General features: G+C 46.8%; 1 protein-coding gene across 5 annotated transcripts in view; it reads left to right on the top strand.

The window, feature by feature from the left end:
- LOC121273276 (formin-like protein 3) overlaps positions 1–22,003 on the top strand; it is a 194,775-nt gene that overhangs the window by 168,146 nt on the left and 4,626 nt on the right. For 2 of the 5 annotated variants that reach the window (XM_041180338.1, XM_041180341.1), the window contains 5 exons: positions 177–340; positions 1,869–1,970; positions 11,564–11,659; positions 14,577–14,700; positions 19,270–19,395. In XM_041180338.1, the coding sequence (XP_041036272.1) occupies positions 177–340; positions 1,869–1,970; positions 11,564–11,659; positions 14,577–14,700; positions 19,270–19,361 (578 nt within the window). In that variant the 3' untranslated portion in view covers positions 19,362–19,395. Of the gene's footprint in view, positions 1–176; positions 341–1,868; positions 1,971–11,563; positions 11,660–14,576; positions 14,701–19,269; positions 19,396–20,107; positions 20,155–22,003 lie in introns of all 5 variants that reach the window. The other 3 variants (XR_005941969.1, XM_041180339.1, XM_041180340.1) reach the window with 3 other exon arrangements.

Here is a 22,003-nt window from a genome sequence, read left to right as displayed (position 1 = left end):
TGAGTGCCATTGGCAGAGCTGTCCAGAAAAGAGCAGAATAGGTAGGGAGAGATTGTAGTAAGAAGTTTCGAACCTCTTTCTCCCATCTGGCAATGATTCCAGTTGCCAATGGGGTGCATTGATGGAGACAGCCTCCGGGTATTTTCATGATTGTTTCTCACCATTTCCTCTTGCAGTGTCATTAGAAAATGTCCTCTTGGACGTCAAGGAGATGGGACACAACATGGAGCTGGTTAAACGAGAGAGCAGTATGCATGAACACAATGTGGTGCTGAAGGATTTCCTGTCACAAAACGAAGGGAAACTGGAAAAACTTCAGAAAGATTCCAGAACTGCACAGGCGAGTAGAACATATCACTGAGTTTTTCTCTCTATATCATATTAGCTCGCTATTCAGAAATTCAAATGCTTTTCTGTTCTTTTCACCCAGTGACTAAATCAAGGGCTTTCAGGTCAATTATAACGTGAGCTCTAAATATAAGTTGGTTAGAACTGACCTTGTTTCTCCTCCCCCAATGGATCTGTCATCCTGTAAATAACCTGAACGTAGCAGGGCAGGTAGACAAGGTGGTTAAGAAGATATATGGGAACCTTGCCTTTATTAGCTGAGGCATAGAATATAAGAGCAGGGAAGTTATGCTGAAACTGTATAAAACGCTGGTGAGGCCGCAACTGGAGCACTGTGTGCAGTTCTGGTCACCACATTATAGGAAGGTTGTAATTGCACTGGAGAGGGTACAGAGGAGATTTACCTGGATGCTGCCTGGGCTGGAGGATCTGAGCTATGAGGAAAGTTTGGATAAGCTGGGGTTGTTTTCCTTGGAGCAGCAAAGGTTGAGAGGGGACCTGATAGAGATGTATAAGATTATGAGGGACGTAGATAGGGTGGATAGGCAGGCACTTTTTCTATTAGTAGAGGGGTCAATAACCAGGGGGCATAGATTTAAGGGAAGAGGTAGAAGGCTAAGAGAAGAGTTGAGGAGAAATATTTTTCACCCAGAGGGTGGTGGGAGTCTGGGACTCACTGCCTGAAAGGGTGGTTGAGTCAGAAACTCTTGTATTGTTGAAGAGGTATTTAGATATTCACTTGTGTTGCCATAGTCTCCAGGGCTATGGGCCAAGCACTGAAAAATGGGATTAATGTAGTCAGATCTTTGTTGACCAGCATGGACATGATGGGCCGAATGGCTTCCTTCTGTGCTATAAATGTCCATGAATCAATGAGATCAGGAAAATACCAGGAGCAATCGAATCATGGAGTCTTTCAGACAAAACCTTTCAAGTGGGTATAAAAGATCTTGCAGCACTATTTTGAAGAGAAGGAGTATTCTGCCTGGTGTTCTGCTACAGAATTCTAAATGATTTTGTCGTTGAAATCCTGCAATTGCCTTCAAAGAGTTAAGGCATAAATTGAGCACTGCTGCACTGAGTGCATGAAATAAAGTGTAAAGTGGGAATGTACCCTGATCTCATGAGCTCTCTACTAGGTTTTATGGTGAATCCTTGTGTGCTTCTTCGAAGTTTGGGAAGAGACCAGGATAAAATCGAATGTGTGGGAAAATGTCAGACTGCAGTGGACTCCCCTCTCAGCCAAGTATTTGAGTAAACATCGTCGGCGTTCTGAATGAGAAAGTGAGGGAGAAACTGCAAAATCAGCCCTACCTTCACAGAAAAAGCCATTAATTCTCATTGTATTGCAGTCACGCCTAGTTGCTTGATCCCTGACCTTTAACCTCTGCCAGCAAGAGAGAGCAAGAAAAAGAAAAATATGGCTGCTATTAAGCAGCTGCCTCTGTTGTTGTAGCTGTAACCTGGTGAAGATGGAGGGTTAATGAGACTGTACCTAATTTCCTTTCTGCCCTGTACAGGAAGCATACAATAAAGTGGTTGAGTATTTTGGAGAAAATCCCAAGACAACGCCTCCATCAGTGTTCTTCCCAGTCTTCGTCCGGTTTGTCAAATCCTACAGGGTAAGATCTGTTTGTGGCTTTTCCCTTTTGCATCCATTTAGCATTCGTGGAGCTTCAAAGGGTAACTCTGGGACATGGAGGAAATGGTTCCAGCTGCTACCCTTAGACAAGTGGCTATTAATATGATGTGGTGAAGTTAAGGTGGGCTATGAGGAAAAAGTGGCTCAGCCCAGCAAGTAGGCCCTGTTGTTTAGGCCCGGTTCAGTAAATTGGGAAGGGTGCTGGCTGATGTAATGGTACACCCCTCCCCGCACCAACCCCCCAAAAATAGTGCTTTGTGCATAGGAGTGAAAATTAACCCAGATGAACCACATTGTGGTCTGCCTTTGCTAAAGTTGAGTTGACCAGAAACCACCTGTTGAAATCAGAGGAAGGTGCCCTTTTTTAAAAATCTGCTCCCCTCTCCTTGTCCTCCCACTGTCCTGAAGGCATTGACTCCTTGCTTAGATGTGGTGCCAAGGTCACTCGCTACCCTCCAGCGCTCTTCCACCTGTCCACCTTCACCTTCACCTACTCATAGGTGAGGCCAGGCAGCAAATGTTGCCAGGTTGCCCCACTTTGGGGGCACAGTTGAGGCAGGGGTTGTACATCACAATTGAGCCCAGTCCTCCTCTAACTAATGCCCATGCCTGCGCACTCCACCCTGGGGTCACAAGCTAGCAATCAGGAGAAGTTCATCGCCGCCCCACTCCACGCGCCACAGTGCCGAAAGCACCATGACCAGCTGTAGTGCTCCCTATTGTTTTGGTGGCTTGATTAAACTAACAACATAAAGTAGGGATTGAATTTGACACTCCAGCTCTGTATGGGCTCTCTATTGAGCAGTGTGGTGCATTACTCATAACCCATTGACAAGAATGTTTTGAAGAAAAAAATCTTGGGTTTGATGGAGATGCATTGTTGTTCTGCTTTTTTAAAAATAAATTCTTTAACCTTCCAATATAATTTGGATCAGTGCTAGTTCTGTTGTGACAGTTTGCAAGGATGTTTCAAATCTATCTGCAGACACTAAGCAGGCAGTTAAGGCAGGCACTGTAGCATCGTGGTAATGTCACTGGCCTAGTAATCCAGAGCCTGAGCTAATGCTGCAGAGACGTGAGTTCAAATCCCACCATGGCAGCTGGGGGGGGGTTTAAATTCAACATGATGAATAAATCTGAAAAACAAAGCTAGTTTCATTAATAATGATCGCTAAAGTACCAAATTGCTGTAAATCTCATTTGGCTCGCTAATGCCTTTTAGGGAAGGAAATCTGCTGTCCTTACCTGGTCTGGCCTACATGGCACTCCCACAGCAACGTGGGTGACTCTTCACTGCCCCCTGAAATGGCCTAGTCAACCATTCAGTTGTATTAAACCAACAACAGAATGTTAATAGTATGTTAATGATATTGTTAGGATACACAGATGAAGGGCGTTGCTCAATTAAGTATCTAGAGTACTTATAAAGAGAGACCGGCATCACACTCTGTGGTACAGTTGGTCAGCACGCTTGGCTATTAACTGAAAGGTTGGTGGTTCGAGATCATCGAGGGATGACACCTTTACTGTTTCGTTGAGGACCTGGCGTGGAGGATGCTGCATGCAGCAGTCTCGTACAACCATAGACTATGATGGTTGATGGACTCACAGGCTGCCTGTATTTTCTGTGGCCTCGAGGAGTCAGTGTTCCATGCATACATAAGTTGTGGGCGTTTGCACTCCCTTTTCAGTTTTTTTAGGGAGTTGGTCCTTGGGTTTTGGTTGCACTTCAGCCTCATGCTCCTGATCTTTGGCCACCTGGTGCGGAAGGGGGTGGACAGGGAGGAGGACCTCCTTGTAAGCCTGCTCCTGGGCCTAGCCAAGCTGGCCATCAACAGGTCCAGGGAGTGGGCATTCGAGGAGGATCATCCGGGCTGACTGCCTGCCCCCCTTCCGTGGCTATGTTCATGGCTGGGTGCCCTTGGAAAGGGGGCACACGGTATCCGCTGGCACGGTTGAGGCCTTCCGCAGTGGAGAGTATTCCATCACACTCCTAACTTGTGCCTTGTAGATGGTGGCCAGGCTTTGAGGAGTCAGAAAGTGAGTTATATCACTGCAGGATTCCCAACCTCTGACCTGCTCTTGTAGCCACAGTATTTATGTGGCTAGACCAGCTCAGTTTCTGGTCAATGGTAATCCCCAGGGTGTTGATAATGGGGGATTCAGTGATGATAATGCCATTGAACGTCAAGGGGCGATGGTTAGACACACTCTTGTTGGAGATGGTCATTGCCTGGCACTTGTGTGGCATGAATGTTACTTGTCACTTGTCAGCCCAAGCCTGGATATTGTTCAGGTCTTGCTGCATTTGGACATGGACTGCTTCAGTATCTGAGGAGTCACGAATGGTGCTGAACATTGTGCAATCATCAGCGAACATCCCCACTTCTGACCTTATGATGGAAGGAAGGTCATTGATGTAGCAGCTGAAGATGGTTGGGCCGAGGACACTACCCTGAGGAACTCCTGCAGTGATGTCCTGGAGCTGAGATGACTGACCTCCAGCAACCACAACCATCTTCCTTTGTGCTAGGTATGACTCCAACTAATGGAGAGTTTTCCCCCTCATTCCCATTGACCCCAGTTTTGCTAGGGCTCCTTGATGCCACACTCAGTCAAACACAGCCTTGATGTCAAGGGCAGTCACTCTCACCTCACCTTGGGAGTTCAGCTCTTTTGTCCATGTTTGAATCAAGGCTATAATGAGGTCAGGAGCTGAGTGGCCCTGGCGGAACCCAAACTGGGCATCAGTGAGCAGGTTATTGCTAAGCAAGTGCAGCCTGATAGCACTGTTGATGACCCCTTCCGTTACTTTACTGTGATCGAGAGTAGACTGATGGGGCAGTAATTGGCCATGTTGGATTTGTCCTGCTTTTTGGGTACAGGACACACCTGGGCAATTTTCCACATAGCCAGGTAGATGCCAGTGTTGTAGCTGTACTGGAACAGCTTGGCTAGGGGCGCGGCAAGTTCTGGGGCACAAGTCTTCAGTAGTATTGTCAGAATATTGCCAGGGCCCATAGCCTTTGCAGTGTCCAGTGCCTTCACTCATTTCTTGATATCATGTGGAGTGAATCAAATTGGCTGAAGACTGGCATCTGTGATGCTGGGGACCTCCGGAGGCGGCTGAGATGGATCATCCACTCGACACTTCTGGCTGAAGGTTGTATCTTTTGCACTGATGTGCTGGGCTCCCCCATCATTGAGGATGGGGATATTTGTGGAGCCTCCTCCTCCAATGAGTTGTTTAATTGTCCACCACTGTTCACGACTGGATGTGGCAGGACTGCAGAGCTTAGATCTGATCCATTGGCTGTGGGATCACTTAGTTCTGTCTATCACTTGCTGCTTATGCTGTTTGACATGCAGGTAGTCCTGTGCTGTAGCTTCACCAGGTTGACACCTCATTTTTAGGTATACCTGGTGCTGCTCCTAGCATACTTTCCTGCACTCTTCATTGAACCAGGATTGATCCCTTGGCTTGATGGTAATGGTAGAGTGGGGGATATGCCGGGCCATGAGGCTACAGATTGTGTTCGACCACAATTCTGCTAATGGTCCACTGTGCCTCATGGATGCCCAGTCTTGAGTTGCTAGGTCTGTTTGAAATCTACCTCATTTAGCCCGGTGGTAGTGCCACACAACACGATGGAGGGTATCCTCAATGTGATGGCAGGACTTGGTCTCCACAACGACTGTGTGGTGGTCACTCCTACTGATACTGTCATGGACAGATGCATCTGTGGCAAGTAGGTTGGTGAAGATGAGGTCAAGTATGTTTTTCTCTTTTGATGATCCCTTCACCACCTACTGCAGACCCAGACTAGCAGCTATGTCCTTTAGGACTCGGCCAGCTTGGTCTGTGTTGGTGCTACCGAGCCACTCTTGGTGATGGACATTGAAGTCTCCCACCCAGAGTACATTTTGCACCCTTGCCACCCTCAGTGCTTCCTCCACGTGGTGTTCAGCATGGAGGAGCACTGATTCATCAGCTGAGGGAGGGTGGTATGTAGTAACCAGGAGGCTTCCTTGCCCATGTTTGACCTGTTGCCATGAGACTTCATGGGGTCTGGAGTCGATGTTGAGGAACTCCCAGGGCAACTCCCTGTATGACACTGTATACCACTGTGCCATCACCTCTGCTGGGTCTGTCCTGCCAGTGGGACAGGACATACCCAGGGATGGTGATGGTGGTGTCCGAGACATTATCTGTAAGGTATGATTCCATGAGGATGACTGTCTGGCTGTTGCCTGACTAGTCTGTGAGACAGCTCCCAAATTTTGGCACTAGCCCCCAGATGTTGGTAAGGAGGACTTTACAGGGTGGACAGGGCTGAGTTTGCCGTTGTCATTCCCGGTGCCTAGGTCAATGCTGGGTGGTCCCTTCAGTTTCATTCTTTTTTTGAGAGTTTGTAGCGGTTTTGATACAACAGAATGTCTTGCTAGGCCATTTCATAAGACATATAAGAGTCAACCACATTGCTGTGGAGCTGGAGTCACATGTAGGCCAGACCAGGTAAGGGCGGCAGATTTCCTTCCCTAAAGGGGCATTAGTGAACTAGATGGGTTTTTACAATAATCGACAATGGTTTCATGGTCATCATTAGACTTTTAATTCCAGATTTTTATTGAATTCATATTCCACCATCTGCTATGGTGGGACTCGAACCCAGTTCCCCAGACAATTACTCTGGGTCTCTGGTTTACTAGTCCAGCAACAATGCCACTACACCATCACCTCCCCAAAACTAATGCTTCGGCTGGGAATCAAACCTGGGCTTCCCACGTGGCAGGCGAGAATTCTACCACTGAACCACCGACGCTTGATTTTCTTTATTGGTTAACTAATTTTTGTTCCCACCGGTACTCAAAAGAGTATAAAGAGAGGCTGCTGGTTAGTAGGTAGGATGCAGGCATATGTAATGTTGAATTCTGTGAATATACCTGTTGTAAGGAAAAGTATGAAGTGTCTAGTTTGTACTTCACCAACTAATCAAAATAACGCAGTAAAAAGCACTGTGGCTGTACCTACACCACAAAGAGTGCAACAGTTCAAGAAGGCGGCTCACCACCACCTTCTCAAGGGCAAATGCTGGCCTAGCTAATGACGTTCACATGCCAAGAGCAGATAGATAAAAAAATTAGATACCCAGATTATTATATGGGGCTCTTTTGTTCACAGTCCAAGGTTTATTTGAATGATATGGACAGCAGACTCTCCCTCTGCCCCCTCCACTGATCACTTGCCATTTGCTGTCCAGAATGCCTTGGCTGGTGTTTGGTTAGACTGCCCTTGTAGAGGGGAGCCTGTTTGTGATTCCCAGCCTGAAGGGTCGACACCATAGCTACCTGTGAAAGAGCACTCTGCTGCTGACTAGTGAGGGCTGGAGCTAATGAATGCACTTGCTTCCTGGCATTGTCCAGCCGATGCCTCCCATTTCCTGCCCTCTACACAGCCACCTGGTGCTGGCCACCCAGTTGCTCGCACGTTAGGGATTATTCGTTGAAACAATAAAAGCAGTAGATGTGAATTTAAGTTGAATACTTTCATTCAGGGCAATAATCACATCAGGCTTTGTGTTTAGGAAAATAAAGTAGCCAGAAAGTCTCTGACGTCCTGTACAATGGTGGTTTTGGGGTCCTTGAAGTAGCTGAGGAAATCATTTGAGGAAAACGTTTCTCTCCTTGCTCCTTCTTTCGACATAAAGATGAGCTGCATTCTTAACCCTTTAAGAGCTGTGGTTGACTTTTTGTCAACACTCGACTTAAGATTCAAGACTCTGCCTAATGGGTAGGGCATAGAGCAGGGCGGGTTCTCTGGTTGTAACTTCAGTGGAAGATTTGCACCAATCCCATAGAAACAGGGGTAGGAAGTGGCAGTTTTTAGCCGTTTGCCCTTTTTCCACGAGCTCCACTTAAAGCACAGTGAGAAATTTGGAGAACTCCTGGAGAAATTCTCCTCCTATATGTTTGTGCTCAATTCTCAGTGGGTTCTATAAAGGTTGACTCACGCACACTGTAAGTGTTTTCCCCCTCTCCTCTCCCCCAACCCCCCCACCTAACTTTCCTCCTCTCGTGTCTTGACAGTGCTGAATCAGGCAGTGGATATGATTCTTTACTGATTGGTCCAGTAGCCCATTCTTCATGTCAATGTGTGGCCGCTCAACATCATGATGTTTCACTGTGGAGAGCTTCAGGGCAACATTGGTCTTGAAGCTCTGATGCTGCACCCTCCAACGGACTCACTGGTCTGGAATGGAAGCCTTGGCTGATTGCTCAAGGGTTTCTCTGTTGAATTTTCGTGCTCACTCGTAGGGATGTCCTGGCTGGATCTGCTAACTCAACCCAGAACAGAACCTGCAGGTCATGTCGAAGATTGAGGGGAGATCTGACTGAGATGTTTTAAACGTACAAAGAATTTGAACAGTGGATGCAGAGAAACTGTTTCCTTTCGTGGAGGACCTTGAGATTGAGGGTGCCATTATCTTGGCTGTTCAGGAGGTCAGTTAGCTTAGTTGGCTGGACGGCTGGTTTATGGTGCAGAGTGACGCCAATAACATAGGTTCAGTTCCCATACTGGGTCAGGTCATACATGAAGACCCCGCCTACTCAACCTTGCCCCTCGCCTGAGTTGCAGTGACCCTCAGGTTAAACTCACCACCAGTTGTGTGTCTCTAATGAGAGAGCAGCCTATGGTCCTCTGAGACTACAGTGACTTTAATTTTCGTTCAAGAGTTAAATCAGGAAGCAAATTTTTATAATATAATATAGTATTTAGTGGAATATAGTATAAATCATCTCCGATAGCATAAATTGTCTTGTACAGTATAAATTGTTGTTCCCTTTTGCTATCCTTGCGAATTGTCCTGATGAGTGCAAGACGAAAGCTTCGACAAAAATGTCTCTCTCTTTCAGTAATACTCGAGCACATTTTTTCACACAGACAGTAAGGGAAATCCAGAGCTCTCTTCCCCAAGAAGCTGTTAACGTTCAGGGTTAAATGGAGCTTTTATTGGTAAGGGCATTAAGTGATATGGAGTGGAGGTGAGTAAGTGCAGTTGAGGTACAGATCACTTATGATCTAATGAAATGACGATGCAGATCCAAGGAGCTAAATAGCCTCTTGTTCCCAAGTGTCCATTAGTAACAGACTTGGAAATGGAGTTGAAGGGATTCCAGTCTGGGCTGCTTAGTCTGAGAGTAGAAAGTGCCATTTTGCACTCAATTGTCAGAGAGTCAAGGAATCAAACAGGCTGTTGTGCCTCTGGCATTTATTTTTTGAAGCACATGCTATTTGTGCTCATTCACAATTAAAATACTGTTTAACAAAAAGAATTGAAACCTCCTTCCTTCAGTAAACACAGCTGCTGCGTTGATTGACTTTGAGGTGAAGGAAAGATGGATTTTCAAAGTCAGTTATTTCTTTTTGCTCTCTGGGCTCAGAACTATACCAAATAAGGAGCTTCATTAGGCTGTAATAAATATGGGAATGTATTCAACACAGGTCCCAAGTTCAACCACGCCACTAAATCATTGCATGTTTACATTGAAAAAAAATGCACTGAAAGACACAAAATTCAGGAGAAACTATTTTGCCCAGAGATTGGTGAAAATGTGGAAGTCGCTTCTTGGTTGAGGCAGCTGGCAGAGATGCTTTTAAGGGGAAACTAGATACGTACATGAGGAAGAAAGGAATAGAAGGAAATACTGATAGGATGAGATGAAGAGGGGTGGGGGAGGTGGATTGTGTGGAGCATAAACACTGGAATAGATCTGTTGGACCAAATAACATGTTGTGCTGTAAATTCAACAGGAAATAAGCTAACGAATAGTGTTGGATGCCATATTCAAATCCAGTTGAGACCACACCTGGAGCACTGTGTACAGTTTTGGTCTCCTTATTTAAGGAGGGGTGTACTTACATTGGTGGCAGCTCAGAGAAGGTTCACTAGACTGATTCCTGGGATGAAAGGTTTGCCTTATGAGGAAAGTTTGGACAGGTTGGGCCTATATTCACTGGAGTTTAGAAGATTGAGAGTTGATCTTATTGAAACATATAAAATCCTGAGGGGGCTTGACAAGGTGGATGCTGAGAGGATGTTTCCCTTTGTGCGGGAATCCAGAATTAGGGGAGCACAGTTTCAAAATAAGGAGTCTACCATTTAAGACAGAGATGAGGAGAAATTTCTCCTCTGGGGGTTGTTGGCCTTTGGAATTCTCTTCCCCAAGAGCAGTAGAGGTTGGGTTATTGAATATATTCAAGGCCAAGTTAGACAGATGTTTGATTGCCAAGGGAGCCAAAGTTTATGGGGGGCAGGCAGGAAAGTGGAGTGAAGGCCACATCAGACCAGCCATGATCTTATTGAATGGTGGAGCAGGCTCGAGGGGCCAAGTGACCTACTCCTATTTCTTATATTCTTATGATCTTGTTCTTTGATTCTGTTGAATGTGTACAAGACGTTTGTTGGGCCACAGTTAGAGTATTGCATGAAGCCCTGGTGTCCCCTCCATCCCTGTTATAGAAGGGACATTAAAGGCATGGAAAAGGGCATAGGAGAAATGCAGCAGAATTATGCCAGGAATGAGAGGTTATAAATTAAGAATGGACTGAAAAATTGGTGCATTTTTCACTGTACAAGAGAAAGCTGTAAGGTAATAAAGGTTTCCATATTCTTCAGAAGGTAAATAATGAAAGGCTGTTCACAATGCTTTGCGACTTTGTTACATACAACATGGAAGTGCCACATACCTTCTGGTTGTTGCTCTGCAAGCTGTTATATCCTTGATCTAAGGATTAAGGGGGTGAGAGGGGGACACACTGGTATTCTGATGCACTGTCACATGGTTCTGGAATCCAAGTTTTTTCCACCTGCATGAATATAAGTGCGTAGCCCCCAGCTTGCAGTGTGGTGTCCAGTTCTGGGCACCGCACTTTAGGAAGGGTAACGAGGGCTTTAGAGAGGGTGTAGTGGAGATTTACCAGATTGGTACCAGGGATGAGGGACTTCAGTGACATGTGGAGGCTGAAGAAGCTGGTATTGTTCTCCTTGGAACAGAGAAGGCATAAAGGAGAGATTATTATGAAGGGTTCTGATGGAGGGGACCGATGGGGAGAAGATGGCAGGAGGGTCAGTAACCAGAGGACACAGATTTAATGACAAAAGAACTAGGAGGGAAAAGAGATTTTTTTTACCCCATGAACTATGATGATCGAGAATGGCACAAAAATGGCAGTGGAAGCTGATTCAATAGGAACTTTCAAAGTGAATTGGATATACACTTGGAAAAGACAACAAAATTGCAGGGCTATGGTGAAAGAACAAGGGGTGTGGGATTAATTGGATATCACTTTCAAAGAGCCAGCACAGGCATGATGGGCTGAAAGGCCTCCATCTGTGCTGCACGATTCAATGGGAGATTCACAAGCTCAGATGTACTGCTTGCTGAGTGGGAAGGAACAGAATGATCATGTTTCATCACACCGTTAATGCCCACCAGCAGTGGCCGACGAATGGTATGAGGAGAGAGTGGAAAAACAAAGGCTAAAAATGTAAATTCTTCTAATGTTTCCAGGAAGCAGAGCAAGAGAATGAGCTGCGAAACAAGCAGGAACAAGCTTTGAGAGAGAAGATGCTGGCGCAGGAGGCCAAGCTTCAACAGGACCAAAAGGTAGGTGATGCACAGGCTGCAATCTCCCTGCTTCACTTTAGGAAGCTGCAGCTGAGGCCAGGAATGTCTCAACTTCAACCCTTAGCCTCCACTCAACAAAGTCAGGGAAGCAGGGAACTTCAGCCAGCCGCCTTGCTCCTGAATACTCTTTAGGACCCTTTGCTGGAAAGCTCATTTGTATGCACATTGACTTCGCAAAGGATGGAACTCAGCCATGGTGGCAAAGTTGAAAAGTGACATCCCAAAATGCTTCACAGCCATTGAAGTACTTTTGAAGTGTTGTCACTGTTGTAATGTTGATAATGCAGCAGCCAATTTATACACAGCAAGCTCCCACAAACAACAATGTGAGCATGACCAGATAATAGTGTTGTTTAGTGATGTTGATTGAGGGATAAGTATTGGCCAGGGCGCCTCTTGTTCAAAATAGTGCCATGGGACCTTTTGCGCCCACCTGAGATAACTGGTGGGTCCTCTGTTTGACATCGCATTGAAAAGACAGCACCTCTGACAGTGCAGCACTCCCTCAGTACTGCACTGGAGTGTTAACCTAAATTTTTGTGCTCAAGCCCCTGGAGTGGGACCTGAACCCATAACCTTCTGAATCTGAGGCACGTGTGCTGACTACTAAGTCATGGCTGATTCTAGTCTCTCCCACAAGTGGAAACATCCTCCGGTATCTACCTATTCAAATCTCCTTGGGATTTGATATGTTTCAATAAGATCACCTCTCATTCTTCTAAACTCCAAAGGATACAGGCCCAACCTGTTCAACCTTTCTTCATAAGATAAGCCCCTCATCCAAGGAATGAGTTGAGTGAACCTTCCCTGAACTGCTTCTAATATAATTATATCTTTTTTTCAAATAAGGAGACCAAAACTGCACGCAGTGCTCCAGAAGTGGCCTCACCCAGGCCCTGTACAACTGCTGTAAAATGTCCCTACTTTTGTACTCATCAGTGCAAAAGAGAAGGCTGAAGCATTTGCAGCCATTTTCAGCCAGAAGTCCCAGGTGGATGATCCATCTTGGCCTCCTCTGGAGGCTCCCACAGTCTTTGGGCAATTCAATTTACTCTGTGATAGGAAGAAACGGCTGAAGGCACTGGATACGGCAAAGACTATGGACCCTGACAATATTCTGGCAATGGTACTAAAGATCTGTGCTCCAGAACTTGCCGTGCTCCTAACCAAGCTGTTCCAGTACAGCTATAATACTGACATCTACCTGGCATTGGAAAATTGACCAGGTATGTCCTGTCCTCAAAAAACAGGATAAATCCAACCTGGCCAATACCACCTCGTCAGTCTACTCTTGATCATCAACGAAGTGATGGAAAGTGTCGCCGACAGTGCTATCAAAACGGCATTTACTCAACAATAACCTGCTCACTGATGCCCAGTTTGGGTTCCGCCAGGGCCACTCAGCTCCTGACCTCATTACAGCCTTGGTTCAATTATGGACAAAAGAGCTGAGCTCCCGAGGTGAGGTGAGAGTGACTGCCCTGGACATCAAGGCAGCATTTGACCGAGTGTGGCATCAAGGAGCCCTAGCAAAACTGGAGTCCATGGGAATCGGGGGAAAGCTCTCTGCTGGTTGGAATCACACCTAGCACAAAGGAAGCTGGTTGTGCTTTTGGAAGTCAATCATCTCAGTTCTAGGACATCACTGCAGGAGTTCCTCAGGGTAGTGTCCTAGGCCCAACCATCTTCAGCTGCTTCAACAATGGCTTTCTTTCCATCAGGAAGTCAGAAGTGGGGATGTTTGCTGATGATTGCACAATGTTCACCATTCATGACTCCTCAGGTACTGAAGTAGTCCGTGCCCATATGCAGCAAGAGCTGGACAACATTCTGGCTTGGGCTGATAAGTGGCAGGTAACATTCGTGCCACATAAGTGCCAGGCAATGACCATTTCCAACAAGAGAGAATCTAACCATCGCCACTTGACATTCAATGGCATTACCATCGCTGAATCTCCCACTATCTGCATCCTGGGGGTTAGCATTGACCAGAAACTGAGCTGGACCAGCCATATAAATACTGTGGCTACAAGAGCAGATCAGAGGCTAGGAATCCTGCGGCGACTAACTCACTTCCTGACTCCCCAAAGCCTGTCCACCATCTACAAGTCACAAGTCAGGAGTGTGATGGAATACTCCCCACTTGACTGGATGAGTGCAGCTCCCACAATACTCAAGAAGCTCGACACCATCCAGAGCAAAGCAGTCCGCATGATTGGCACCCCATCCACTGCCTTCAACATCAACTCACTCCACCACCAGAGTGGCAGCAGTGTGTACCAGCTACAAGATGCACTGCAGCAACTCACCAAGGCTCCTTTGACAACACCTTCCAAACCCACAATCTCTACCACCTAGAAGGACAAGGGCAGCAGACACATGGGAACACCACCACCTGGAAGTTCCCCTCCAAGTCACTCACCATCCTGACTTGGAAATATATCACCATTCCTTCACTGTCTCTGGGTCAAAATCCTGGAGCTCCCTCCCTAACAGCACTGTGGGTGTACCTACACCACATGGACTGCAGCGGTTCAAGAAGGCAGCTCACCACCACCTTCTCAAGGGGCAACTAGGGATGGGCAATAAATGCTGACCCAGCCAGGGAAGCCCACATCCATAAGCGAATATATTAAAAAAATTGTAGTAACTACTTGGCTTTGAAGAGACTACAAATTTAGCTTTAAGAAAATTTAGATCTGCTCTGCTACTTTGAAGTGATCACAGTCAACTATTTTTCTAGTTTTCATGCACCAGCTTTCATTTCTTAAAAATTAGTACCATGATCAACTTTAGATGTATATTGCTGTTTGGGCATTAGCCTGCAAAATAATGAAAGAAGCTGATTGCTTCTGCAGTCCCTCCTCCTCAGCAAAAGGTGGTTTTGTTTTCGCAGTCTCCCTGTCACCGGAACAAGCGGCAACAGCAGGAGCTCATCGCCGAGTTGCGGAGACGGCAGGTCAAAGATCACCGACCGGTGTATGAAGGGAAAGATGGGACCATTGAAGACATTATCACAGGTAAAGGGCAGCAGTACGGCCTGGGCCAGGTTTGGTGGGTTAGTCGTCTTAAGTGCCCTCGAGCCTGAGGCCCTCATTGATAATTCAGATGATCTCTTTCAAATAAAAGTTGCCTGTATGTTAGGTTTTTTTCAGGTTCCTTAAGCATAGATAAAATATGATGGGCAGCACGTTTTGGTGTACAATTGAGCCTCTTCCAGCGAGTTGCTGTGCTGTTAGGATGTTTCCTTGAGCATTCAGGCCACTGCCCTTAATTTTCTCACTGCAAAGCTTGACCTAGTTACATCACTTGAGTGCCAAGATTAACAGATCTGTTTGGGTGGGATTTCCTCTTGGTTTTGCTCAAACCAGTTACCTCGTTTAACTGTTTGACCTTGTGGCCAAACCTTTATTGATGTTATGCTTAAATATTAGTGGCACAATGCACACATGGTGTGGGTGCCAGGACTCACCCCTAGTTTTAAATGTTTTTTGTAGTGATGAAATAAATTGAATGCAATTAGGTTCGGGGTATGTGAAAGCCACCTCCAGTCCATTAATCCCAGTTTCTGCTCTTCTGCCAAATTGTGCTCATGCCTTGCAAGCTTTTTCTGCTCACTGTCACTTTGCACTTCAAACCAAGACCAAGAGACACTGCTCCATTCTGGCTAATTAGTAACGCAAAGACGAGAGATGAAGGAGTTGCCGTTGGTTGAGCTGATCCTTGAAGTGTACTCTGCTGAAACTCCGAGAAGCACCAGCCGCCACTCCCCCTAAACTGTGTCTCGAAGGTTTGAATTCTGGGGCAAACTCCAAAATTGGAAGATTAATTTCTCTTTCTGTCCTGACTGCAAGAATAATCCGTGTTGCATCCGAGGTGTCTGCATTTCTTGTTGAATTTTTTTCCTATACTGGCTCTGCTAACTGCCTGGTGTTGGTGCTTGATCCTTTCAAAGTGGGCAATCGGTTGGTGAAGGGGGGGTGGGGGCAGGGTGTAGTTCCTTTAAGTTCTATTTTATTTGATCAACGGAGCCTCTTGTCATGTTATAAGGGGCACCTGGTTAAATGGTACAGTCCACTCCACTCCCAATTCGATGAATACCCGAAGTGGCTAGACACAGAAAATATACAAGGAAAACAGAAAATGCTGGAAATACTCGGTAGGTCCTGCTACATCTATGGAGAAAGATACAGAGTTAACGCTTCAGGTCGATGACCTTTCAAGCCAAGGCTCATTGACCTGAAACATTAACTCTGTTTCTCTCTCCACAGATGTGGCCTGACCTGCTGAGTATTTCCAGCATTTTCTGTTTTCAGGTTTCCAGGATCTGCAGTATTTTGCTTTTGTATTCCTAAAATTTCCAAATCATTTTCGACCTTCACCTGCAGTGTTGCCCCTTGATTATGACTGACTGCTCGCTCCTATGAAGTGAATACAGTTGTCCAGCTTCACAGGAGCCACACACTCATGATCTATATTGCATTACAAGACTAGTTCACCAGCAGCCATCTTGTTATACCGAAGTGCTGCAATTAAACTGTGCAACAAAGATGATTTTTATGAAACAAATATTTGATTCTAAATTTTTAGTAACAGCCGCAATAACAGCTTGCACCTTTTAATGTAGGGAAATCACTCGAAAGTGCTTTGCAGGAGCATTATCAGATAAAATTTGACCCCAAGTCACATAAGGACATATTAGATCAGGTGACCAAAAGCTTGGCCAAAGAGGTAGGTCTTAAGGAGCATCTTGAAGGAGGAGAGAAAAACGGGTGGAGAAGTGGAGAGGTTTCAGGGGGTAATCCTAGAACTTAGAGTCCAGGCAGCTGAAGGCCCGACCACCAATGGGGCAGCAATTAAACTCCAGGATACCCAAGAGGCCAGATTTGGAGGAGAACAGAGATCTTGGGGGGGTTTGTGTGGCTGGAGGAGATTACAGAGATAGGGAGGGTTGAGGCCATGGAGGGATTTGAACACGAGGATGGGAGTATTAAAATCGAGGTGTTGGTAGAACACAAGCTATAATGGTGAATGGGAGTTAGGATACAGGCAGCAGAGGTTTGGATAAGTTCAAGTTGAAGGTGCAAGGTGAGAGGTCATCTAGCAGAGTATTGGAATAATCATGTCTTGAGATAGCAAAGACACGAATGAGAGTTTCACCAAGAAGAAAGCAATTGTTTTAGATCTGTTGTTTGCAACCTAGATTCCCCTTCATTCATGGCTGGGGAAGACTTGTTTCTCTGTGCAAGCCCAGCTAGTTTTCTCAGATAAAGTCAGCTTTGAATCCTCCTCCTCTCTCGTCCTGTGATGGTGAATTCCTTCGAGTGGCCCTCCAGCAAGATACCCCTTGGAATCAACAATGGATTCTTTTAGTGTAACATCGTGGGCTATTTATTGCCAGGAAATGAGACTGTTCTAGGCCTGTTGCATATTCTTCATGCAGTGGTCCATGAAATAATGGACTGTTGCAGAGGTGCTGACTGAAGTTTTCACTTTCGATTGCATGTTTTGCTTTTTGCATTGTGAGCATTTTGAGGCTTCTCTCTATTGTTTGATTTGATGTGGTTTTTTTTTTTATTCCCCTCCCCCCACCCTCTGTTGCTATCTCTCTCTCTCTCTCTCCCGCTCCATCTCTCCCTCCATCTTCTCTCGCCATCTCCCCCTCTCGCCATCTCCCCCCATCTCTCTCTCTCTCTCGCCATCTCCCCCCATCTCTCTCTCTCTCTCGCCATCTCCCCCCATCTCTCTCTCTCGCCATCTCCCCCATCTCTCGCCATCTCCCCCCATCTCTCTCTCTCGCCATCTCCCCCATCTCTCACCATCTCCCCCATCTCTCTCGCTCGCCATCTTCCCCCATCTCTCTCGCTCGCCATCTCCCCCATCTCTCTCTCTCTCGCCATCTCCCCCATCTCTCTCTCTCTTGCCATCTCCCCCCATCTCTCTCTCTCTCGCCATCTCCCCCCATCTCTCTCTCTCTCGCCATCTCCCCCCATCTCTCTCTCTCTCGCCATCTCCCCCCATCTCTCTCTCTCGCCATCTCCCCCCATCTCTCTCTCTCTTGCCATCTTCCCCCATCTCTCTCTCTCTCGCCATCTCCCCCCATCTCTCTCTCTCGCCATCTCCCCCCATCTCTCTCTCTCTCGCCATCTCCCCCCATCTCTCTCTCTCGCCATCTCCCCCCATCTCTCTCTCTCGCCATCTCCCCCATCTCTCGCCATCTCCCCCCATCTCTCTCTCTCGCCATCTCCCCCATCTCTCACCATCTCCCCCATCTCTCTCGCTCGCCATCTCCCCCATCTCTCTCTCTCTCTCGCCATCTCCCCCATCTCTCTCTCTCTCGCCATCTCCCCCATCTCTCTCTCGCCATCTCCCCCATCTCTCTCTCTCTCGCCATCTCCCCCATCTCTCTCTCTCGCCATCTCCCCCCATCTCTCTCTCTCGCCATCTCCCCCATTTCTCTCTCTCGCCATCTCCCCCCATCTCTCTCTCTCTCGCCATCTCCCCCCATCTCTCTCTCTCTCTCTCTCGCCATCTCCCCCCATCTCTCTCTCTCTGGCCATCTCCCCCATCTCTCTCTCTCTGGCCATCTGCCCCATCTCTCTCTCTCTCTGGCCATCTCCCCCATCTCTCTCTCTCTCTGGCCATCTCCCCCATCTCTCTCTCTCTCTGGCCATCTCCCTCATCTCTCTCTCTCTGGCCATCTCCCTCATCTCTCTCTCTCTGGCCATCTTCCCCCATCTCTCTCTCTTGCCATCTTCCCCCATCTCTCTCTCTCTTGCCATCATCCCCCATCTCTCTCTCTCTCTTGCCATCTTCCCCCATCTCTCTCTCTTGCCATCTTCCCCCATCTCTCTCTCTCTTGCCATCTTCCCCCATCTCCCTCTCTCTTTCCATCTTTCCATCTTCCTCCATCTCCCTCTCTCTTTCCATCTTCCCCCATCTCTCTCTCTCTTGCCATCTTCCCCCATCTCTCTCTCTCTTGCCATCTTCCCTCATCTCTCTCTCTCTTGCCATCTTCCCCCATCTCTCTCTCTCTTGCCATCTTCCCCCATCTCTCTCTCTCTTGCCATCTTCCCCCATCTCTCTCTCTCTTGCCATCTTCCCCCATCTCTCTCTCTCTTGCCATCTTCCCCCATCTCTCTCTCTCTTGCCATCTTCCCCCATCTCTCTCTCTCTTGCCATCTCCCCCCATCTCTCTCTCTCTCGCCATCTTCCCCCATCTCTCTCTCTCTCGCCATCTTCCCCCATCTCTCTCTCTCTTGCCATCTCCCCCCATCTCTCTCTCTCTCGCCATCTTCCCCCATCTCTCTCTCTCTCGCCATCTTCCCCCATCTCTCTCTCTCTCGCCATCTTCCCCCATCTCTCTCTCTCTTGCCATCTTCCCCCATCTCTCTCTCTCTCGCCATCTTCCCCCATCTCTCTCTCTCTCGCCATCTTCCCCCATCTCTCTCTCTCTCGCCATCTTCCCCCATCTCTCTCTCTCTCGCCATCTTCCCCCATCTCTCTCTCTCTCGCCATCTCCCCCCATCTCTCTCTCTCTCTCTCGCCATCTCCCCCCATCTCTCTATTGCACAATCTTCTTTCTGCAGTGTTGAAGAGTGTGCCCTTCACAGCCCGAACTGCTAAACGTGGGTCCTGGTTCTTCTGTGAAACATCATTGTATGAAGAGTCCAATTGTTAATGTTTGTGCCCTCTACAATCTACAGCTGTGACAGGTTTATATAATTCCGTTTCTTCATACTGTGTCTCTATTGTTTGCTAAAAGGAAATGATCATTTTACACGTTTGATTTGAGTTAAACCTTGAGAGCGTTTTCTTCATTAAATTCTGGATCCATGACCTTTCTATGCATCTCCCAAAATGTTCCACAAGCTGGCTCCTCACTGTCAATGGGAGAACATGGGGGCGGCCCAAATTTGCCAGTAAACCAGTTTGTCCAGGCACCAGTGCAAGGTACCCCCAGCGTGGAAGCAAGTTGGTGGGTGGGCGAGGAGTTGCTGAGCGGGTAGGCGGCCTTTGACTACTTTTAGGACAGTGCAATGGCAGAAAGCTGTAAGGCAAGTGTTCCATTTATTTTAGCCAAGGTAGTTATGTTATTTTTTTGTCTGGCTGCTTCATATTTTTCCAAAGCTCTTCCATTCATTCTTTTCCATGTTCATTTTCATCATCCTTTGCTGCTTTCCTTGCACATGTCTGTGCCGCCTCAGTGGCATCTTAGCATTTCAAATGGAAAAGGCTCGCCGCAATAAAAGCAAATTCTAATTTTTTTTGAAAGGTTTGTAGTTGGCTTCTTTCTCCTGTGCCATTACTTTGGCTGGAGTTCTAGCAACAGGTAAAACTGGCGACTTCACAACCCCATCCTTCTTAAAAATGTGTTTCTCCTCTTTCATTATCATTCATTCATCTTCATTTTCTTCATTTCTTTAGCTAAAGGGAAGAGTATGATCCATAATTTTCCAAATTCTCCGACGCGGGTAAGAGTTTGTTGAACGCACAGCGGTACCAAAACTAGTGTGCTCGCAAGCTTGGCAGCTCCAGCCATCTACATCTGTAGCCCTAAGTTAAATGCTCATGCAAATCGAGCATCAAGTAAGAGTCCTTGAGGAGGGCAAGGGCAAAGGGAAAGGCTTTAGAATGCTTTCAGTTTACAATCTCGGCCACCTAAAATACAAGTATTGCTAATATATGACTTTTTCATATTTTGTTAAATGAATCTTGCTCAACCTTTGAATTATGTGGCAACCAGATGCAATTATTAAGCAAATACCAAGTTCGGACTCAAACAAGAAAATTGGCCCTATGGTGCCAGGCATCTCTGAGGCTCCTTGCTTTCTTAGGCCTATGCCAGAGGGCACAGATTTAAGGCAATTAGCAAAAGAAGCAAAGGTGACAGGAGGAAAAACTTTACCACGCAGCGAGTGGTTAGGATCTGGAAGGCACTGCCCGAGAACCTGGTGGAGGCAGGGTCAATCAAGGTACTCAAGAGGGAATTGAATTATTATCTGAAAAGGAAGAATTTTCAGGGAGAAGGCGGGAAGTGGTGCTAGGTGAATTGCTTCTTCTGAAGGCTGGCACAGACACAATGGGGTGAATGGCTTCCTTCTGTCCTGTAGACATCCAACGATTCTATGATTTTGCAGTCAGACATGAAAGCAGAACTTTGTACCTGAATTGTTTAAAAAAAAAAAGCCTAGTCATGGGGCTTACTTCCTGTAAATCTGCGATCAATGGGGTTATTCTTTAATGGGATGCGGGTGTTACTGGCTAGGCCAGCATTTATTGCCCATCTCTAACTGCCCTTGAGAAGTTGGTGGTGAGCTGCTTTCTTGAACTGCTGCAGTCCATGTGGTGTATTAAGGGGTATGGAGCCCAGGTGGGTAGATGGAGCTGGGGTGGAAGTCAGCCATGAGGTCATTGAATGGCACAAGAGACGAGATGGGCCAAATGGCCACCACCTCTGCACAAAGTAAACCCATTCCTATACAACCCTAATCTTTATAGTAAGAAAAGAAAAATAAAATTGCCCTTGTACCTTTTGCCTTTCAGTCCATATCTTAATTTTTTGTAATGAACTTTTTTTTAATATTCTATCATGGGATGTGGGTGTTGCTGGCAGGGCCAGCATTTTGTTGACCATCCCTAATTGCCCTTGAACTGCTCGGCCATTTCAGAGGGCATTTAAGAGTCAACCACATTGCTGGGGTCTGAAGTCACATGTAGGCCAGACCAGGTAAGGACGGCAGATTTCCTTCCCTAAAGGACATTAGTGAACCAGATAGGTTTTTACAATGATCAATGATCGTTTCATGGTCACCATTACTGAGATTCGTTTTCAATTCCAGATTTTTATTACTTGAATGTGAACCCATGTCCCCAGTGCATTAGCCTGGGCCTCTGGATTACTAGTCCAGTGACATTACCACTACACCGCCCTATGGGCTCCTGGAGGCTCCCCTTCTGTCCCTTGTTGGTTTTGTGATGTATTGTGCATCTTGCTCGCTCCTGCCCAAGTAGATAGAGGGGTCCAAATAAAATAGCTAGTCCAAGCTCACATGAACTGTCAGCTCAATTTTCAAGGCACATCAGCTACCTGTGCCGTCCCCTCCTTCCCTCCTGGGTGAAGAAGGTGGGGGGTGGTGGTGGTGGACTGTGGAACAGTCAGCAACAGGGCAAAGGGATAGAGGTGGCCCAAACGCCAAGTAAATTTGAGTTGCCCAGCTGTCCTCTGTGCAAGCTTCCTTCCAACCAATTGGGGGCAGGCAGCTGGGTTGTGGCACCATTGCACTCTGACAGAAGAGGGGAGTCAGAAAGAACTGGTGGTGC

This window comes from Carcharodon carcharias, chromosome X (genome assembly GCF_017639515.1).
Source record: "Carcharodon carcharias isolate sCarCar2 chromosome X, sCarCar2.pri, whole genome shotgun sequence".
Taxonomy (NCBI): domain Eukaryota; kingdom Metazoa; phylum Chordata; class Chondrichthyes; order Lamniformes; family Lamnidae; genus Carcharodon; species Carcharodon carcharias.
Note: the sequence above shows the minus strand (reverse complement) of the source record. Positions and strands in the feature narration are given on the sequence as shown.